Source organism: Malassezia pachydermatis (genome assembly GCF_001278385.1).
Source record: "Malassezia pachydermatis strain CBS 1879 chromosome Unknown scaffold3, whole genome shotgun sequence".
NCBI classification, from domain to species: Eukaryota; Fungi; Basidiomycota; class Malasseziomycetes; order Malasseziales; family Malasseziaceae; genus Malassezia; species Malassezia pachydermatis.
In genome coordinates, this window is record NW_017253140.1 from 83,273 (window position 1) to 103,100 (window position 19,828).

A 19,828-nucleotide genomic window follows, 5' to 3' on the forward strand; every position below is an offset into this window, starting at 1 on the left:
GTGCTTCGGCGTGCAGGAATCATGGCATCGTCGCTTGCTTCGCAGTTAGCGAGCATTCGATCGCACAATGCCTCACGTCTGGGAAGTGCTAATGCGCTAACGTCCCGTGATTCCTACCTATTCCCACCGCGCGTTGCAGCTGAACAGGACCATGAAACAGTGCACGCGCTGGGTGTGACCGGGTGGGAGCAATTGCTCGACGAGGACGCGACGCTTGCGCAGTGGCCGCATGGCACCTTGCTATTTGGTGAGAAGAGCGTCAAGACAGACCGTACGACGCTTCCCAAAGAAGCGAACGACGAAATTGATGTCGCCGTGTGTGAGCTGCTCTACTTGCTGGGCCCCGTGCTTCTTTCACGAAGCGCGGCCAAGTGCTTGGAATGGCTTGTTCGTCGATTCCGGATTCATGAGTATACTCCACGTGAGGTGCTTCGTGCTTTCATGCCTTATCATCTTACGCCGCAGTTTTCACGCATGCTGCAGCTCATTCAGGTCGAGCAGTTCCCCGACATGCAATTCCTCGCACCTGTGAAAAAGGCACAGACGCCGCTACCAACAAGTGTGCTCTTGCAGGCGATGAATGGTCATTTGGATCTTGTACGTTGGATCGCTACGGTGCGTGCGCCAGCTGGAATGCAGGTGTCGCGTGTGCATGTGCCTTTCTGGACATCGACACTAGTCCAATACTGCCTGTACCGTCGCACTCCCAAGCGCCGTGGCGGCGCAGATGCGCAAGCTGTTCTCGCTGTACTGCTACCTGAGATTCTGTACATGGCCAACGCTCAAGTGCACAGCAGTGAGGCGGTGATTGGTGCGTTGATGGTGCTGTGCTCAGTCAGCGCCTCGTTCTCCCTCACAGCCCAGGCCGTACGTGGGCTGCTAGAGTCGCTTGCGCGTATCCTTTCATCACCGCTAGCTTCTGATGTGGCGCGTGCGTGGGTGGCAGCGTGCATGTCGCTGTGTGCCAGCCCGGAGGACGTGGCTGACCCCCTCGGCGACGTGGCTGAGACGCAGCGTTTGCTCTCGACCTCAACAGTGCAGGCACTTCTGTCCCTCCCAGAGCTGACTGCCCAAATGTCTCGAGCTTTGGCTACGCATGACGTCGATGCATTTGCCGCTCAACTGCTTGGTGCCTTGATCGAGCATGTGGCGGACCCTAAAGCGCACACTTTGTTGTCATCTCTGCTGGATGAGCCATCGCTCCAAGAGGCGATGGCACAGAAAGCGTGTGTACGCCTCCTTCTCAGCACGGCCAAAGACACATGGGAGGCGCGTGTCGAGCTCCTGGCCCAGCTTCGGGAGCGTTACCCTGAGCGTTTGGACCAGGCCGTAGATGTCGCGCGCTCTCAGGACGAGGCGCAGACATGGCACGTTTTGCGTGCAATCCTGCAAACCCAAGCCACCGGACGTGTTCCTTCCGTGGCCGATGCCACGGACGATGTGGCCTTGTGGTTGGGTGTGCATGGTGCAGATGTGCATGCCCAGCACCTGGCTCTGAAACACCTCTTGACCCATGTCCAGCAGGGTCTCGTGCGTGCAAAGGACGTACTGGTACGCGAGGCGCTGATGGCCGCATTGCACAGTGGCTACGCCGTGCTTTTAGAGACGTTGTATGCGCCTGCGAACGCGTCGCTCTTGTTTGACGCAATGGATGCTACGTCATGGGCTGATCAGCTGGAAGCACGCATGGCGACCACCTCCATGACGGCCGAGGAGCTTACATGGCATGTACGGTTCCTCACCACAACACTACTAACGCATGCGCCATCGCTGCGTGAACGTGTGTGGCGCCGCATGTTGTGGCCGCATTTGTTGCCTACGGCACAAACGCCTGACCTGGTGCCGATGATGGCCAAAGCAGCTCAATCTCTGGATGGTGTGTACGCGCGTGCGATGCAGCAGGCGCAAGCGGAAACGTCGTCTACATCCGATGCTGTGACGTGGACCATGGCTCTGTGTGATGCGTTGGTGGCACAACTCCATACGTGCAATGAAGCGATGCTACTGGAGGAACTGGACCAGCTGTGCCGTGCCATGGATGCGCCGGTTTCCCCAGGAGGCGCGCTGGCCCTGATGGTCCTCAGCCAACTGCTGGCACAGCCTCAAGCGCTGCCGCCACGTGTATGGATCGCTCTGGCATACCGCATGATTACGTTGGTGCACACACACCAACTCCTCGCCGGCCAGGTGGAAGGTGTGGTTCTAGGCGATCGTGTTGGCCGTGCTGTGGTGCAGCAAGTGCATGACAAGCTCTCACGGCATAGCGTGCGCTTGTTGGGTGTGCAAGCGCTCTACGCTGTGCTCCGTCATGTACCCACAGCCGAGCTGGATGCCTCGTTGATGGTTGCTGTGCAGTGTCGTACCACGCCTATGGCACAGCTGTTGCTGCATGCGTACCAGACACTGCATGCGCCGGGAGTGGGCCGCGTAGCCTCCGCAAAGCTGGTGCCCGTGCTGTTCGAGCAGTTGGGGATGTACTCCTTCTCTCTGCTGGCGGGTGTGTGGACAACGCCGGGTGGTCAGCCACCGTCTGTCACCTCGACTACACTTGCGACATCCCCAACACTGGCAGCGCTAGCGGATGCATTGGCAGCTGGCGCGCTTGTGCCTACCAGTGACGTGCCTACACGGCTCATGGCGATGCGGCATGCAGCGCTCTTGGTCCAGGCTGCCACGTCGCAGGCTCGTCTCGTCGATGTACAGACGCTCCTGCCGAGTTTGTTAGTCGTGCTGCAGGACACCACAGCTGTGCTGCGCGACGCGGCGGCTCAGCTCTTGTGTGCATTGGATACGTGGAACAAGGTCAACGATGCACCTCGTACGATTTACGGCCTTGAAAAGGTGTATGGCGAAGCCAGCAGTGCGTTGCAGTACCTCGATACACCGACGTATGTCAAGTACACATCGCTTTTAGCGAAGGAAGCTGGTGCGTTTATCAACGATGCTTCCTTCCTCGCTTCTACGCATGCTGCTGTTCTACGTGGCAGCGGAAAGAAGGATACCTTGTTCCGTACCAAGGTGCTGTGTTACTTGCTCAGCCATGCTGTGTGTGTGCCGGAGCCCAGTGTGCGTGTAGCGCTCTTGCGTATGGTGCGTGACGTGCATGCCCCATGCAAGCTCACGACGGTGCTCCCTCTGCTGCAAGACGCGGTATCACAGCCGCCTACCGATGCAGAGTATGTCCACTTGCTCTTTGATACCATGGATGCGAGCAGTGTATCGGTGTTGACAGATCGCGATACGCATACATGGACGCTCCTCCTGCAAGCGCTGCGTAGCGATGCATCCACAGGCTTGGCACAGGCCGCCTTGGATACACTGCAGAATGGCTTGTGTGCCGCACTACCTGCTGATCTGCGGGAAGAGGCGTTCTTGGCCCTTGCCGAAACACTGTCCGATCCACACACGACCAGTGTACCGGAAGCTAGTGTGGCACTGCGTACGCTGCCAGTGTCGGACAGTGTATTGGTGCATGTCCTGCGTAAACTGTGCACGCAGCTCACAAGGGACGATGCAATGGACGACGATGTGCCGACATCGAAGCGTGCTCGCAGTGCGACGCACGAAGAGCCGATGCGTCATGCTGCTGTGATGCTGATCACCGTGCTGGAGAGCATGCAGAGTCGTACGCTAGGTATGGGCGCTGCCTTAGTCGCTGCGTTGTTTGACGTGGTGCGCGCGGCGATCGCGCAGAGTGCGACGCACCTTTTCAATGCAGAGTACCTTGTGCAGCTGGCCATGCAGAGCTTGTGCAATCTATTCGATCATGTCACGGTGCTGCCGACAGATGTGGCACAGGTGGTGCGTGCCGATACGATCGTGCATGCGATCAAAGTGTCGAGCAACATGCAAAGCATCAACCATGCGATTTTGTTGCTGGCGCGCTTTGCTCGTCTGGACGCCGAGTTGGTGTTGCACAACATTATGCCAATCTTCACGTTTGTGGGCTTGAATGTCTTGCAGCGTGACGACCGCTTTACGTTGTCAGTGGTTGAGCAGACGCTGCGCAGCATTATTCCTGCCTTTGTGAACGCCGTTCGTCCGAAAGTAATCAACGACAAGGATGCGCGCCTGGCGCTGTGGCGTGAGACACGCAGTCTCCTGCGTATTTTCTCCGATGCGTCGTCGCATATCCCGCGCCATCGTCGGCATGTATTTTTCCGTTTGCTAATCGATGTGCTGGGCACCGACGATTTCCTGGCGCCGGTGTGTATGCTACTAGCCGATCGCGTGGCGCACCGCGTGTCGAAGACACCGAGCAACAGCGCGACGCTCTTGCAGCTACCGCTTGGCCTCGTACGTGCCGAGCCGTTGCGTGTGCGTGTGCATGCGCTGAACCAGATGTGGGCCGAGATTGGTCGGCTGCTTTCGCATGCCGACGACATGTTCCTTGCGCCAGCGCCTAAGCGTGAGTACTCGGAGGAGCATCTGTCGCCTGTGCACCAAGCACTTACGTTGCTTCTATTCTTGCAGCATGCGCTGAGCAAAGCGGATGCGACGGAGGCGGATACGTGTGTGGACGAGTTGGAAGAGTATGCATGGCACACACTGTGCCTTGGTCCGGCCGATGAGACCGTTGCGCAGGCCCTGGATGAAGCACGTGCGCCTGTGCTGCGCATGCTGCCGGCCCCCGCGCTCTTATCGATGGCGTTGCAGCTGCTGCAGGGCGAGCGTGCTCGTTCTGGCATGCCGTGCAAGATCCCTGCATCGCTCTCGCGGGCATCTCTGGCGTCCTTGGGTCTGCAATGGCTCGAAGATATGCCTCACAGCAGCGCTGTGGCAGCGTCGCGCACCGATCATGTCGCGCTGTGGACGGCCGTGTACGAAGCTCTGATCTCTCTCTGGGAGTCGCACCGTGCTGAGCCGCTGGGCGAGGAGGCGCTGCAGGCCCTGTACACATGCCTGCAGCATGCCACGTCAGCGGAGCATACGGCACTTACGCAGCTTCTCCCTCGGCTGCTGGCACACGATGCCACGGCATCGACGCTCCAGATTCTTACCTCGATTGTCTCGCATGTGGGTGTTCGTGCACTGGCGCAGCTCAATGCCTTGGTGCCGTACGTTGCGCAGGCGGTGCAGCAAGGTGTCGAGGACGAGCGATTGGCTGCTGGTCTGTCCTTGCTGGCGGCCTTGTTCAAGACACTGCCGCAGTTCATGCATGCCCATGTCGAACGAGCCGTGCGACTCATGACGGAGGACAAGGTGCAAGCGATGCAGCGTCACTCGTACGCCAAGGGCGCGTTCCGCCGCGCACAGGACGCGCTGGTGAAGCGCATGCCAGCCGCCACGCTGCTCGATGCCTTGACGTCCGTGTGGCGTGAGACCATCGTGTCATCGACGCAATTGGCCCTCTTGCAACTCATGCAATTGACGGTGCGGGAGATGGACAAGGCAGCCGTCACAGCGCAGTACAAGTCCGTGTTCCGTTTCCTGCTGCTGGCACTGGATGGTCAGCGTACAAGCGACGATGCCTCGCAGGCCCTGACAGCCACTGTGACGCGGGCCTTGCATGTCTACGTGACACTCGCTCTCAAGCTGAGTGAGTCACAATTCCGCCCGTTGTTCCTGCGTACGTACGACTGGGCCGTGGTGGATCTCCTAGACGATGACGCAAAGGGCGTACAAGCACGAACGCATGTGCTCTATGCCTTAGTCTCTACGTTGCTGGAGCAGTTGCATGGCATGTTTGTTCCCTTCTACGCCATTGTCCTCGATAATGCGCGTGACCTGGTTCGTGAGAAGCCAAGTGCGACGTGGCATGCTGTGGTCCACAGTGTACGACTGTGCGCCGAAGCCGACGAAGGCACGTTCTGGACAGCCTCCCGTGCCACCAAGTTTGTGGCGCCTCTTGTCAAGGCGTTGAGCTACACGGACAACGAGGAGGTGCCACGTACGCTCCTTGCCCTAGCCCATGCAGTGCCGGATGACACATTCCTGCGTACATTGAACTCGGCTTTGATGTCGGCGGCCAACGTACGTGACATGGAGAGCCGTGTGCGGGCTCTCTCGGCCTGTGCGTCGCTGTGGGAGGCCCAAGGCATGGCACTGCTTACGTTTGTCCCAGAGACTGTGGCAGCTCTCACGGAAGTCCTGGACGATGTAGACCCACGTGTATCTGCCGCTGCCTTGTCTCTGCGCGGTTTCATTGAGGAGGCACTGGGCGAGTCGCTAGACTCGTACTTGGACGCAGCGTAATGGATATAGCCATTCTGTTATGTGGTAGACATCTGTGTGGAGGAAAAGAAGAACCACAATTTACTAGCCAGCTACATTGGTTGAGCCCTAACGGTGACAGTGGCATAGTGGCTAGGGCCGCACGGTCGTAGAGGGAGGATGCAGGCGACGCACGTCGTCTATGGTATCAAAGGTGTACTACCTTTCCTCCGTCGTACGGCGCCCTCGTGCTTCCAGCCGTTGAGTCTGCCGGACCTGCGGCATGCACGCATTGCCATGTACGTGGACCATGCTTCTTACATGCAGCGACGCAACACTGTTAACGCAGCGGCTCTTTTATCGTGATCAGAACGATCCATCACGGCACTTGTCAGGCTTTTTGCAGGTTATACATACGTTGCGGCAGCACAATTGCACGCCGATCATGGTATTTGACCATGTCGATGCACGACTCCCTCAAAAGGCGCGCGAGCATGCGAAGCGGCGCATAACAAACCAGCGTGCCCAGTTTCGGTACAAAGTCGAGACGGCTCGACATGCGCGATTACAGGCATTGCTCACATGTGTGGATGCCTACGACGGCATGTCCATGCACGCCAAGCATGACGTCCGTCACTTGCTCCAGCAGTGGGTCGCTAAGGCTGAGGGCGAGGTGGACCTATGGTCCACCGTCCCACTAGATGCTAAGACATGGGACTATATGAGTACGGTACCTCTGCCGACGTTTGACGAAGAAACCACAGTGCCCATGGTCTGGACGCCAAATGATACAAACGACGATGCCTCGGTGCTCTACGATGACGCGCACTGTGACGAAAGCACATGGGCAGACCCGTTGGCCTATGACTGGGTGGATGAGCCATGTATATGGAGCAGCGATGCGTCGACCACGGGCAGCTTCGCCATCACCCCTGCCTCGTTGGCTCATGCGATGTACGCATTGCAAGCCGATCAAAAGATGTACCAAGATCACGCAGTGTATACGGAGTCGGCATCACAGATACCTTTGACGTATGCGGAGAAGGACATGTACCAGACCCTTTGGAAGGGACCAACGGACGCCCATGGTCATCACCTGTGCCCACCTGAGGCATGGCACGCTTTGCAACAGAGGCTAGTACGCTCAGGGAAGCGACAGGCAATAGAAGTCCCACCAAAAGCAGCGCCTCACCTGTTAAGGGATATGATTGCATATGCTTGTTCACAAAGTGAACGACTTGTGCACATGTATCGACGATCGTCTCGTCTTGCTCCTAAGCAGGCGTACAAGGACTGTATGGAACTGTGTCACTGGCTGCAAGTGCCGACTTTAGTGACAGGCGACGGGACCTCACAAGGAGGGGCTTTGCATGAGGCAGAGGCTGTGGCAAGCGCCTTGGTTCATCATGGATTTGCTGATATGGTGGCAAGTGAAGATAGCGATGTGCTGTTATACCAGGTGCCTCTTTTACGCGGCCTATCTAGCTTTACGCTGGAACTCTTGGATACGCAGCAGGCACGCGAGACATTGTTCCCATGTGGCGATGCAAAACAAAGCTACCAGTACTTATTGGAGTTTGCCTTGCTGTGTGGCACCGACTTTAACCGCACAGTACCTGGTATTGCCGCCAGAGGCGCATACCGTTGGATTTCGTACGTATTTGCTTCGTTACTTACGTCTCAGTCATTATGGTACTATTCGTGCACTTCTACGTGCTGAGACAGGCCGGTTTCGCCCACCGGATATGCTCACGCGAGAGGCGTACGAGGCGGAGTTGGACGAGGCACGCGCCGTGTTTGCGCAAAAACCAGATGTGCGTGTCACCGCCTTATCATTAGGCTTGACCCAGGCACAGCCCACGCCGGATTCTCTGCATACGCAAACGGAAGTCCCGAAGTGGGCTGCATTTTTGAACCGTACCGTCTCGTTCCCGGAGGCCACCTCGCTCACTCCTCTCTCGATGGACCGCAAAGGACTGGTGGCCTTTCTTCAGGCTCATCAAGTCCACATTACAGCGCCCTGGCGCGAAACGTACGAGGTTCCTGATATCTCCGCGCAGCCATCTGCGCTCGTCGAACCGACGTGGGCGACCACATCACTTGCGGCACATGCCGCTGCACAAAAGGAATGACATCCGCCGAGAGTGCAATGCACGTATCAATATCCAGCATGGACAATGATGTACATATAGGCTCCGATGACGTTTCTGATACAGGTGCATTGGTGCCAGCTTGGGATGTGGCTTTTAACGTTTTCCATGCTGTCTCCCATGTATACCCTCGAGATAGCAATGTACGAATACCCACCATTTCCATCAGCTCGCGACCACGGACAGACGTATCGTTATGGATCTCGATGCGCTGCAACTTAGGACAACGAACCTGGTGATGTAGAGCGCCAGGCGTGAGCAGCTGCAGCAGCAACGCAGGCGTACACACACTCGCCATGGCAGCGGCCGGCGTGAGTAGGCCAGGGGGGTCCACAGTGGCTTCGTCGACATAAATACGTAGAGTGTGTAAGTTGGTACATTGAGCAAGGACATCGTCGACAATTTGCGTCCTTGTATCGCTGGTAAGTCGTATATTCCATTCTTCAAGTGTCGTACGCGTGGCATGCACAAGCTCCATGAGCGCGTAAGTCGTGGTACCTGCTCCTGCCAACTGGCATTCCCATACACGTAAATGCGGTGTTAGAAGAGGCCACACCAAGGTCCATGGTGCTTTCAGGATTTCCAAATAAGGGAACATTGGTTGTGATGATAAATTCGGCACCGTGGGTAAAGACCGTAAGGCGCCCCCACCCAAATCCAAGCACTGCAATGTGGGTTCACAGGCACGTACGATAGACGTGATGATGGGCATAGCACGCTCACGCACGTCCTGAAGAGCCTGCATAGAGGGGCCAGCATCGTACACAAACGAATGGAGATGCGAGCATAAGGAAGCATGCTCTTCACGAAGGGGGGGTGTTTGGAAGAGTGACAAATGCGTGAGAGGTGGTGTGGCGGTAGGCACCGGCATAGGAGAGCCGAGCCATGGATGAGGTGAGGTAAATTTCGATGCAGTGCATTGAATCGTAAGCTGATGAAGTTTTGGAAGTTGCATGGCCCAAGCAAACCAAGCTGCCGCGCGGGTATAATCACATTCAATGTACAGAGATGTCAAGCGCAGATAGGGCAGGATGCGCCATGGTCGATCCATGTTAGTGAGGGGAGGTGTGAGAGACAGGTGAGATAGGTGCCGTGTACTCCGCGATACAAATGTCTTGAGAGTATCAGATTGAGCACGTAGGACCACAGGATCAGCACTCGGCGGCCCCGAGGCGGCCTTTACATGGATGGTATGCCATAGCGGAGAGTGTCGTGTAATCCATCGACGCCATGCACGGCATACTTGCATACACGGAAACAAAGAAGCAAAGGAGAGGTAACCAAATACGTGCACCATCAACTCAACGGGCAGTCTATGCAAGGCGGATTCGCGTGGCTGAAGGGCAATACGCAAGGAATGAATATGTTGAGCTTGGGAATCTGTCGGTGCGCGATGCAGAGCGGCATCGAGGACTCTCACCGCCTTCTCTGGCATATTAAGTACCGTGAAGATGTGAGCTGCGCGTGTTAATGCGTCGACGTCAGAGGATGCCAGACGCATGGCCTCGCGCGTATCGCGTAGCGCGTGTTTACTATCTTGCGACGTGGCATAATACAGAGCACGTTGCAAATATAGGAGCGCACGTTTCTTAGTATTTTTTTCTGTGTCCAACGACTTGGTATAAGTAGTACGATAGCAATACGTACCTGCGTTACCCGGCGTAGCGCACGCTGCGTTGTCTCCCCTGCCATACAGCGGCGGCAGGACGCGAGATTTAGAAAGTGGAGGTGTTGACTACCGCGTAGAGAACCAAAGTGGAGAACCACGCAACGCGGATCTCTATCAGCAAAGAAAAGCTAGAATGGGCGGCCAGCCAACCCCGCGTCATGTGGCTATCGCCATCGCGATCCAACTCGATACAACGAAGAAAGAGAAAGATCAGGTTTTTGTATGCTTGGTTTCGTCACGAAAACACAAGAACCAATGGGTTTTACCAAAAGGTGGTGTAGAAAAGGGGGAATCGGAACGTGCTGCGGCTCTGCGCGAGTTGGAAGAGGAAGGTACGTCAGTGGTATGAGACTAATAGGTAGCGGGCATTCGAGGCTCCTTGGAATATCCCCCTTGGGATGATGCGCAAAGCCCGTTGATCCAATTTGCGGATACAAAGGCCCATCCCAAATCGCCTACAACGAATCCAAGCGACCCTTCGTTCGTGCCGCTTACTTTGTACAGTGTGCATGAATTTCTCGTGGATAAGGATGCAGTGCAGGAGGTATGGCTTGAATCAACGGAGCGTGGGCGTAAATGGGTCCCTTGGGCTAAGGCCATGGACCTTGTCGCGTGGCGACGTGGTCTACCGGCGGCCTTATCGCACGCAAAAATCAATAAGAGTCACTACTTGAATCGTACATAGATCTGGCTAGTATGTAATATAGTCAACAGTAAAGAGGGGGTATGAGTCTTTAAATCACATTCAGAACCGAATCTGAGGTTAGTGGTAAGGGACACCCGACGTACCTGCCCTGCGGCAACGATGAAGAAAGCCGACAATGATATCCGTTTCCTTAGGCGGAGGTAAAGACTGGTAATGTTCTGTTGCAAGAGAGGCAAGGTAGGAAAATTCGTCTTCATGGTCGAAAAACCGATCGTCGTCCTTCACACGATGACGATCCGTATTCGTAGCCGATCTTGTGCGAGACGATACACCTTGCTCGCCTTCGTCCTCCTCATTTTTGTGTGTGTCCATATACTTTTGCATATCCTCCTCAGCCGTATGCACCACATCAGGGTCTTGGATTGCATGCCGGGGTGGATAATCAGGTTCGATGCCATTGTGGACCATGTATTTAATTGTAGCATCGAAGGGCAAATCGGCAAAATTAATACCCGGGTTAGTAGCCGTTTCATCGGCACCTAGTATGTTAGTAGATGAGCAGATTCATACCTTTGTCACGTTGGCCAAGGTCCTTGTCCCCTTGGCCGCTGCTCATCGTGTCTGTAGTAGCTGGGTTTCCAACGCAATTGCCCTTACCGTCATGCAGCTCGTATAACACCAACGCCTCCACATACACGTGATCCACAGAGGAAAAATCTGAACCTAGACACACATGCCCAAACGAAAGGAGGGCTGAGCTGAAGTGCTAGAACGGATGCTGAGGGCGAGTAGCAGACTACCGGCTTCGGCGGCATGGAGGCCTACTTTGGGCTATCGGTATGCACACCTCAAAGGAGGCGCGTACAAGCCTAGTGCATCACTACCACCATCCCCACCACCACGCTCAGCATGGCGCGAACAACGATGGTCCTCACGAACTATGGTATCATTGTCCACGAGTGTGGGCTTCTTGGTATGTATAGATACGGATCTGAGCAATACGAGCCTAAAGATGTACTTTTTCGGTATGATGCAAGGATATAAACAGGGCCAGGCTCAGGCGGAAGCCAAGGCTCTCAAGGCAGACTCCCTCACATCAGCATTGCCACCCATTTAATTGGCCGTGGATGTCAAGCCATTCAAAGCAACTGAACAACATAACACTGAATAGATCATCGATTCATGCACTACTACTATCCAGCGGGACATTTTTGGGCACCACAGGGTGCTACTAAGCATAGACATCTATATGGCACGTCCGTGGGCCTGGCCATAGATGCGCGGTATCATACAAGGAACCGAACCACGCATTTAAAGCGAGTCGGCAGCAGCAGCGATAGCCGCAGCAGCCTGACCAGCGGCCTTGGCACGCTTGCGGAGCTTCTCCGCCGACTTGTTGCCGCGGACACCACCACCCCAGTGACGGCGGGCCTCGTCGTACTTGTCAAGGTAGTTAGCCTTGGCAGCCGACACGAGGTCGGCGAGCTCACGCTCGTCCTCAGAACGCACGTCCTGGATCACAGCGATGGCAGTGCGCTTGAGGTGCACAACGGCACCGAGACGCGAGCTCGACTTGACGATCACGTAGGGAATGCCCATCTTGCGGCAGAGAGCCGGGATGAAGACGACCAGCTCAATCGGGTCAACATCGTCGGCAATGACGACGAGGTTGGCCTTCTTGGCCTCAATGAGAGCAACACAGTGGTTGAGACCGTACTTCACGAAGAGCGGCTTCTTGCCGTCGGCCTTCGGGTCGACCTTGTTACCGGCAGCCACCTCCTTGGCGACAGCGTCGAGACGGGCCTTCTTCTCCTGCTTCGACTCAGGGCGGTACTTGTTCATGAGCTTGAACAGGGCCGTGGCGGTGTTCTTGTCAAGAGTGTTCGAGAACTGAGCAATCGCCGGCGGCACCTTAAGGCGCTGCTGGAGAATGACACGCTGGCGCTGCAGACGAACGTACTCCGGCCACTTCACGAAGCGGGTCAGGTCACGCGGAGGCTGGATGTCCTGGCCTATCCAGGGTCAGCATATGCAAACACAAGATATACATACCGATACCGAAGCTGCGGCTGCGCTTCTCGAACAGAGGGTTCGAGGGAGCCTTGTTGGCGTTGCCCTTCGAGTAGGGCGAAGGAGCGGGCTTTTTACCAGTCTTGGTAGCCTTAGGCTGTAGGGTCATCGAGACGAGTCAGCATCATGTCCTGCACAAGCCGAGCTCGGAGCTCTAAGCCACGCCCTGCACCTGCTCAGAGAGCAGGATACGGGACGCAGCGAGAAGTATGCGTACCATTACGAACAAATGTAGGAAATAATACCGTGTGGGTAAAGAAAGCAAGTCGAGCGCAGCGTTTGCGAGAGGGGAGGTCTGTGGCTGCTATGTACTCACGTGATAACAAGTATATTACATCACGTGATAATGTTCTGTGGACCCTAGGGCGATTGACAAGCACCCTTGTCGGCGTTTGATGGGTGGGGCGCACGGGCCCATGCACGCGCGGGGCAATTGAGCCAACCCGCAAACGTGGGCGAAGCGGGACATAAGACGAGGGTCGGTGGCGTCGTGGTAGCTCCCAATTACCCACAACGATGCGTTTGACCCCGGTTTTTCTGTTTGCTGTTATTTCCAACGCATCGCTCCTAGCCCGTGCTGACGTCGCTGGTAGTGCTGCTGATGTGTTGGAGTCGTGCACCGGCCTGGACTTCCAGAACTGGGATACGTGCGTATGAAATTAAGAGACATGGACTAACACCACTCAGCCAGAGCCTTCGCTCCTACCTTCTGGACCGCGGTATCATTTCCCCTGCGTCCACACATGAGAAGCTGGCTAAGCTGGCCAAGAACGACTGTGACTACCTTGTGAATGAGGTGCAGGTGGCGACAGCGTCGGCCAAGTCGCTGGCATCGGCTGAGATGACGTCGATGATGAGCCTTGCGTCCTCTGTGCAGGCTGCTCTGCCTACGTCGGTGGCGCCCTCTGCGTCTTCGCTTGCATCGGGTGCGTCGAAGTCGGGTACGTCGCTGTATGGCCAGGCCAGCAAGTCGGGTAGCAAGGTGGCGTCGTCGCAGCATGCCGCGGCGTCGTCAATGGCCTCGCAGGGCTACCAGTCGGCCTCCTCGGCAGTCTCGGCAGGTTCTAAGGCGGCTGCGTCTGCGGCCAAAGATGGCCACCAGTACGCTTCTTCGGCGGTCTCAGCTGGCCACAAGGCGGCGTCGTCCGCTGCGGCAGATGGCTACGCGGAGGCGGAGCGCCGTGTGCAGCAGTCGGGTGACTACCTGAACAGTCTCGCCAAGGATGCGTCGGCCTACTTGGACGACACGAAGGACTACGTGTACAGTTCGTGGAACACGAAGGAGCTGCAGAAGTGGCTCAAGTCGAACGGCATTGAGCTGCCGTCGAATACGCCGACGAAGGAGGAGCTTCTGGCTACCATCCAGAAGCCATTCGCGGAGGCGCATGTGAGCCGCCCGTATGAGCGTCTCTCGACGGACTACCTGCGCGACTGGCTGGTGCAGCACGGCTACCTGGACTCGGATGCGAAGAAGAAGCGTGACGAGCTGATCAACATGGCGCAGGACTACTACTACTATGTCCAGGACTCTGTGTACGACACATGGAGTGATGCGGACCTGCGTTCGTGGCTGCAGAAGCACAACCTGATCAAGTCGGACTGGCAAGGCAAGCGCGATGAGGCGCTGGCGCTTGTGCAGAAGAACTTCGACTCAATGAAGGACACTGTGTGGGCTGGCTGGCGTGACAGCGACATGCGTCAGTACCTGCAGCGCGAGAACCTGATTGACACGAGCCGCACGTACTCGCATGACGAGCTGCTTGACCTGATGCAGAAGCATGCGTCGAGCTTTTCTTCGACGGCGAGCAAGTACGTGAGCTGGTCGGATGCGAAGCTGCGTGGCTTCCTGAAGGACCACGGCGTATCGCTTGACTCGATGCCGAAGGACCGGGATGAGCTGCTGCGTCTGATGCGTGCGTACTACGCGCCGGACTGGGCCGACAGCTGGCACACCCGTCTTTCGCAGTTCATTACCAAGCTGAGCAACGGTGTGCGTGACGTGTTTGGTCTCTCTGCCGAACAGGTGTACCACCTGAACAAGGAGAAGCTTGGCTCGTACGCTGCGACCGCTAGCAAGAGCGCGAGCTCTGCTGCCAGTGCTGTCTCGAGCGCTGCCTCGAGCGCTGTGTCGCAGGTGCGTGATGAGCTTTAAAGTCGATGAAGGGCCCCGTAGAAGTATATACAAACTTACATCGATCTTTCTATACACGGCGAACGTATTCACGCTCAATGACCGAGTGCTGCAGGATACGTAAGACTGGCTACCAGGACGTACCAATTTTGCGTCGCGCGACACGCGCCAGTACTGCTCGAGTGTGTCAGACTGCGAGAGGCGCGTGAGGAACTCTTCGTCGTGGGTAATGACGATCAGCTGGAAATTCGGCTGGTGCTGCCGCTCGGCCAGCAGGCTGGGTGTGAGTGCGTGAAGGAAGGAAGAAAGGTACGTACTCGACAAGGCTGGCCGCAAGGGCCTCGACATTTTCACGGTCGAGGTTGGTCGTGGGTTCATCCAAAGCCAAGAACCCGCAGTGGGCGCCAAACGAGTCGGCAAGCGCCAAGCGAATCAGTAAGCATGCCAGCACTTTCTGGCCAGCACTGCATCGGCCTCGCATATCGAGCTCCACGCCATCCTTGACCATACATACGCGGTACTGGTACGAGCGCAGCCCATTCGCACCTACGCGGCCCTCGGCGTCCGACCGAATGAGCACGGTATCGATATCTGTACCTTGGTACGTCTTCTTCCATAAATAGTCAAGGGTCTGATTGACTTCTTCCATTTTGATCCCGTGGTACTGCAAGATCGCCTGTTGCAGTGCACCACAGTACGTATCGAGATCGCGGTTCGCCATACTCGCCACCTTGATGTGAACAAGCTGCTGCATGTACCGCGCCTCGACATCGCGGAACTCATCGCGCAGCTCCGCACGGCGGCGCGTAAGCTCTGCTTCCATACTCTGGATCTCGCCACGGAGGTGCGCAGCCGTGCCGTGCATATCGCGTTCCTCTTCTCTCGCGCGGTCGTACGCGGCCGTCGCATGCGCATGCCGCTGGTGGGCTTCGTCCAGGTCCATCGATGCGAGTTCCTGACGCACTCGCGCCCTGTCGCGCACCACCTCGCGGAGGCGTACGTTGTCCTGCAGATTCGCCTGGCGGCTTTGTGCATCATGTACAGCCGCTTCCAGATCGTACATGTTACGCGTCGCCTGCTCTGCCGTATGACGAGCGGCAGCAAGGTCCGAGGTAGCGGCTTGCAGAGCTGCCGCACACGTTGCCAGGGCATCACGTTCATGTTGTGCGTCAGCCTCCTGTACACGCTTCTGCAGGGCCATCAGTTGGCGGTAGGTCTGCGTATGGGAGTGTATAGCAGCGTCACGCGCAGCCGCCGCCTCTTGATGCGCTTGACGGCAGGTAGCTAGGTCAGTCCGTGCCGTCGCTAGCGGCGCCTCCGCTTGCGTAAGCGTGTCACGCAACGTCGCTTTTTGCGACGTAAACTCCGCCAAATCGGCGACGTGCTCGGCCAAGCGCTGCTGCGCCGCAGCCCGTGTGGATGCATGCTGTTGCTGCATCGCGACCGCCATCTCGAGCGTGTGCACACGACGCTCCGCCGCCACGATCTTCTCGCGGTGCGTGGCCCGTGCATGATGCAGAGCATCGCACGCGGCCTGCTGCGTTTGGCTGTCAATGAGTACTCATGTGGAGGTAGTTAACGTACATCGCTTGGGTCACGTCGTCCAATCGCGCAGGCGTAGCGTCAGGAGCAGATAGCAAAGTAGCAGGACGAAGGCTCTCTAGGCGCTGTTGCAGGGATTGAACATCCTGTTGGACACTACGCCATCGCTCTTCGTCGTCACGTAGCGCCTGCAGGGCTACAAGCTGGGCTTCCGCATGCGCCAAGGCCGCTTGGGCCTGGTCCCTGGCCGCCTGAGCATCGCGCTGCGTCTTCTGTAGCTCAGTCTGGGATGCCTGTAGCGCATCAATCTCCTTCATCTCAGACTCGCGTCGTTCCACTAGTGCCTGTGCACGACGGAGCTGCGTTTGCTGCTTGGACCACGCCTCTAAATCACGCTGCAATCCCTCGATACGTTCCGGCTGGCTGCGCTGCAAAGAGGCGGAAATATGCGCATCAAAATCGTGCATATGGGAAGAGGGGATGGATTGGTTACATGCCAGGCATACATGGCGTTCATGTGCATGTTTTTGGATCCGTTCAAAGAACGCCGCAGCATGCTCCAATAGCCCCAGCGATTCACGAAGCACTTGGACTTCCTCGTTTGCCGTCGCCACTCCCTCGTCGAGTGATGCAAATTCGCCTAGGAGACCCTGAATGTCGTTAAAAAGGTCTGTAGTTAGTCCTAGCCAAGGCATACAACATACTTTCACACGTAGTCTGCTTCTGTGCAAGAACACGCTCTTGTGACGCATACGACGCTTCTGCTTGGTCCACGTTATGCTGTGCAGATTGGACTTGCCGCTTGGCCTCAGAACACTGCTTTTCCGCGTTATGAAGGAGCGGCATTAGATCCGTAGGAACATGGCCCAGCACAGATTGACATTGTGTACGCCACGCTGTCTCCTGCGCTGTGTACGTCTGCTCTTTATCGGCTAGCATCGACTGTGTTTGGGCGTACAGAGCCCGTCCTTCAGCATCACGGTGGGACGTAGCTAAGGCTTGGACTAGCGCGTGCCGCTCTGCCTCTAATGAAGCAAGGCGTCCGGCGGCTTCAGCCTCGGCTTGCACATGCTCTTCGTCGGACGATTCATTCTGCAAGGCGGCTAGGGCCTTCCTCGCATCGTCTAGCGCAGCGATATCCACTGACGGGAGCTCCGATGCAATGTCTTTTTCACACGCTGCTTTACGCGCCTGGACGCGATCAATCGTGGCACACACTTGATCGTACTGTGCCTGGGTATCACGCATCGCCGCCTCCAGAGACTGGAAAGTACGCTCCAGGTGACGTTCCTTCTCCTTCTCACGCTGCGCAGCGTCAGCTGCTTCTCGTTCCAGCACACGCTTCTGCTGCTCCAAAGACGTGCGTAGATTCACAGCCGCCGCCTCCCATTGTGCTGCGGACGGCGAACCGTCAATATCCGCCCCAAGAGAAGCCAGCTCTTTCGTACTGTCCTGCAGAAGTCGTTCATATGTCCGCTCCGCTGCCTCGAGATCTGCATGCTGCCGCACTAGCGCTTCATGTTTGGCTATCGTGGCGTCACGATCTGCCACGTATGTATCATGCTTTCCACGGATGTCCGCTAGACGTCGTTCATCAGCTTCCAACTGACGTGGAAAATCATCTAACATACGCTGCAGCGTCACATCGTCCAAGTCCAAGACGGTCATACGAGCCTGAAGGGCATCGTGGTGCTCTTGGTACAGCGCCAGTCGTTCTTCCAATGCCTCAGCCTGACCAATCACCTCGCGAAAACGTGTCGCATCATCATACAGCGCCTGATTCTCTGTGACTTTACGCTGAATCTGCACTTCTAATTCATCACGCTCTTTCGTCTTCTGTGTGAGGGACAGCTCCAACACACGGATCTTTTCTTTGATGCCATCGGCTCGCTCCTTTTCTTGCCGAATTCCACGTAGCTCAGCCTCATCAACACGAGCATCTTGAGTTCGCTGCTTGCGCAGCGCTCGAATAGACTCGAGAGCTTTGGTATACCGAGTCACTTCGAAGATTTCATCAAAGCGTTTCTTAAGGACAGCCGGCTCTGAGAGCGGCCAGTTGGATTCTTCCTGGTGGCAAAAGAGCACATTCTCAAGGATTGCTCGAGATACGCCTAGCAATGTAGCCATTTCCTGGTCTAGTTCAGCACACCTCGTGGATATAGCCGCACGCGACTCAGGATCAACGTGATCATCATCGATACCCAGCACACCCTCGAGGGTCTTCATCGTGAGCCCGCCGCCTTTTTTCTTAGATACTTGCAAATTGCGCACACAACTCATACGCGTACCGCTTGTGTTGCGAAAGCGCAGGCGCACTTGCGCCTTGACGGCGTCGGTGCCTGCGAGCTGGACACATTAGCATGGGTATACGTACCATAGGATCATGAACAAAGCCTCCGCCCTTGGTATTCGGAGGCAAATCGCCAGTTGCAGCATATTTTAGGCATTCCACAATAGTCTGCAGTCAGAACAGAAGTCATACGCACTGTCTTGCCACTGCCATTATGTCCTACAATCACAGTGAGCGGTTTGAAGAACTGGATGATGTGCACATCGCGCGGATCGAACGAGCGCACACCGCGAATCGCGAGTTCTATGGTAAGTCATCGTCGTACGTACTATCCAGCTCGGCCATCGAAGAAGTGCATGCAAGCGCCGTCCAGTCTCAATGCCACGACGCGTACAATGTGGAGGATGAGGGAGCGACACAGGCCACACAGGCGGGGGAGCGCGGCGGCAACCGTCTGTCTCCACACCCTCCATGCAAGGCCGGCGTCGGTGGCGACGCGTCGCGAGTGGTGTGGGTCTGGGAGCTTTATGGCTCTTTGATCTTCTTACGTTGATGTGCACCACGATAAGACCTGCATGGAAGCATGATCCCATACACATGCAATGGCGCTATGGGATTACGTTGGGCCTAGCAGGGATGACGGCATGGTGCTTTGGCATGACAGTCACAAGACCTTCGTTCTATGTTCATACGGCGCCTCTTCCCACCTGTTTGACAGTCAAGCACTCTACAGGGAAAGCACGGTGGTGCAATAAGTGCATGGCGCCCAAACCTGATCGATGTCATCACTGCCGGCAGTGTGAACGATGCATTCTGCGCATGGACCACCATTGCCCATGGCTGATGGATACGTGCATCGGCCTGCGAAACTATAAACCCTTTCTCCTTTTCCTCGTTTACGCCATTCTTCTGTGTGTTTGGACATGCGATACACTCGCACGCGGCTTCTTGCGCCACTGGGACGACAGTCTGGCGCACAATCACGCCGTCGATATCCCTCTGGCATGGCTTGGCCTCTTTGGCTTGGCAGCCTTGGTACGTCATCGCAAAAAAAGACTAACGCTAGTTTTCCTTGGCATTGATACCCTTCTTACTGTACCATATGTATCTGGTGCTCAACAACAAAACTACACTCGAAAGCTTAGAAGGTCTCTCAAATGTACGGCCAGCGCAGGAC

At 56.4% G+C, this 19,828-nt stretch overlaps 9 protein-coding genes across 9 annotated transcripts; 5 read left to right on the forward strand and 4 right to left on the reverse strand.

Annotated features, from left to right (window-relative positions):
* Nucleotides 1–21: 21 nt before the first annotated feature.
* Nucleotides 22–6,195, forward strand: Malapachy_0635 (u3 small nucleolar rna-associated protein 10; the record flags this gene model as incomplete). The annotated part of the gene is made up of 1 exon (XM_018135151.1): nt 22–6,195. One exon carries the CDS (start codon nt 22–24, stop codon nt 6,193–6,195), a length of 6,174 nt encoding a protein of 2,057 aa, XP_017992329.1.
* Nucleotides 6,196–6,333: 138 nt separating this feature from the next.
* Nucleotides 6,334–8,285, forward strand: Malapachy_0638 (pin domain-like protein; the record flags this gene model as incomplete). Its single annotated transcript, XM_018135154.1, has 4 exons — nt 6,334–6,452; nt 6,481–7,251; nt 7,354–7,806; nt 7,838–8,285. The coding sequence occupies 4 exons, from the start codon at nt 6,334–6,336 to the stop codon at nt 8,283–8,285; spliced, it is 1,791 nt and encodes a 596-aa protein (XP_017992320.1).
* A 114-nt stretch (nt 8,286–8,399) lies between these two features.
* Nucleotides 8,400–9,995, reverse strand: Malapachy_0653 (f-box tpr repeat containing protein pof3; the record flags this gene model as incomplete). Its single annotated transcript, XM_018135168.1, has 4 exons — nt 8,400–8,414; nt 8,461–8,967; nt 8,995–9,918; nt 9,951–9,995. 4 exons carry the CDS (start codon nt 9,993–9,995, stop codon nt 8,400–8,402), a joined length of 1,491 nt encoding a protein of 496 aa, XP_017992265.1.
* Nucleotides 9,996–10,105: 110 nt separating this feature from the next.
* Nucleotides 10,106–10,657, forward strand: Malapachy_0624 (diadenosine hexaphosphate hydrolase; the record flags this gene model as incomplete). Its single annotated transcript, XM_018135140.1, has 2 exons — nt 10,106–10,304; nt 10,335–10,657. The coding sequence occupies 2 exons, from the start codon at nt 10,106–10,108 to the stop codon at nt 10,655–10,657; spliced, it is 522 nt and encodes a 173-aa protein (XP_017992373.1).
* A 49-nt stretch (nt 10,658–10,706) lies between these two features.
* Malapachy_0657 (hypothetical protein) lies at nt 10,707–11,234 on the reverse strand (the record flags this gene model as incomplete). The annotated part of the gene is made up of 3 exons (XM_018135172.1): nt 10,707–10,729; nt 10,762–11,157; nt 11,189–11,234. The coding sequence occupies 3 exons, from the start codon at nt 11,232–11,234 to the stop codon at nt 10,707–10,709; spliced, it is 465 nt and encodes a 154-aa protein (XP_017992269.1).
* A 293-nt stretch (nt 11,235–11,527) lies between these two features.
* Malapachy_0647 (hypothetical protein) lies at nt 11,528–11,735 on the forward strand (the record flags this gene model as incomplete). Its single annotated transcript, XM_018135163.1, is given in 2 exon segments — nt 11,528–11,591; nt 11,602–11,735. The coding sequence occupies 2 exon segments, from the start codon at nt 11,528–11,530 to the stop codon at nt 11,733–11,735; spliced, it is 198 nt and encodes a 65-aa protein (XP_017992294.1).
* Nucleotides 11,736–11,929: 194 nt separating this feature from the next.
* Malapachy_0672 (l30e-like protein) lies at nt 11,930–12,797 on the reverse strand (the record flags this gene model as incomplete). The annotated part of the gene is made up of 2 exons (XM_018135187.1): nt 11,930–12,630; nt 12,671–12,797. 2 exons carry the CDS (start codon nt 12,795–12,797, stop codon nt 11,930–11,932), a joined length of 828 nt encoding a protein of 275 aa, XP_017992172.1.
* A 407-nt stretch (nt 12,798–13,204) lies between these two features.
* Nucleotides 13,205–14,840, forward strand: Malapachy_0689 (hypothetical protein; the record flags this gene model as incomplete). The annotated part of the gene is made up of 2 exons (XM_018135204.1): nt 13,205–13,335; nt 13,376–14,840. The coding sequence occupies 2 exons, from the start codon at nt 13,205–13,207 to the stop codon at nt 14,838–14,840; spliced, it is 1,596 nt and encodes a 531-aa protein (XP_017992111.1).
* A 49-nt stretch (nt 14,841–14,889) lies between these two features.
* Malapachy_0697 (dna repair protein rad50) lies at nt 14,890–18,996 on the reverse strand (the record flags this gene model as incomplete). The annotated part of the gene is made up of 8 exons (XM_018135212.1): nt 14,890–14,928; nt 14,964–15,096; nt 15,137–16,366; nt 16,404–17,031; nt 17,066–18,707; nt 18,736–18,819; nt 18,848–18,954; nt 18,981–18,996. The coding sequence occupies 8 exons, from the start codon at nt 18,994–18,996 to the stop codon at nt 14,890–14,892; spliced, it is 3,879 nt and encodes a 1,292-aa protein (XP_017992719.1).
* Between the last annotated feature and the right edge of the window lie 832 nt (nt 18,997–19,828).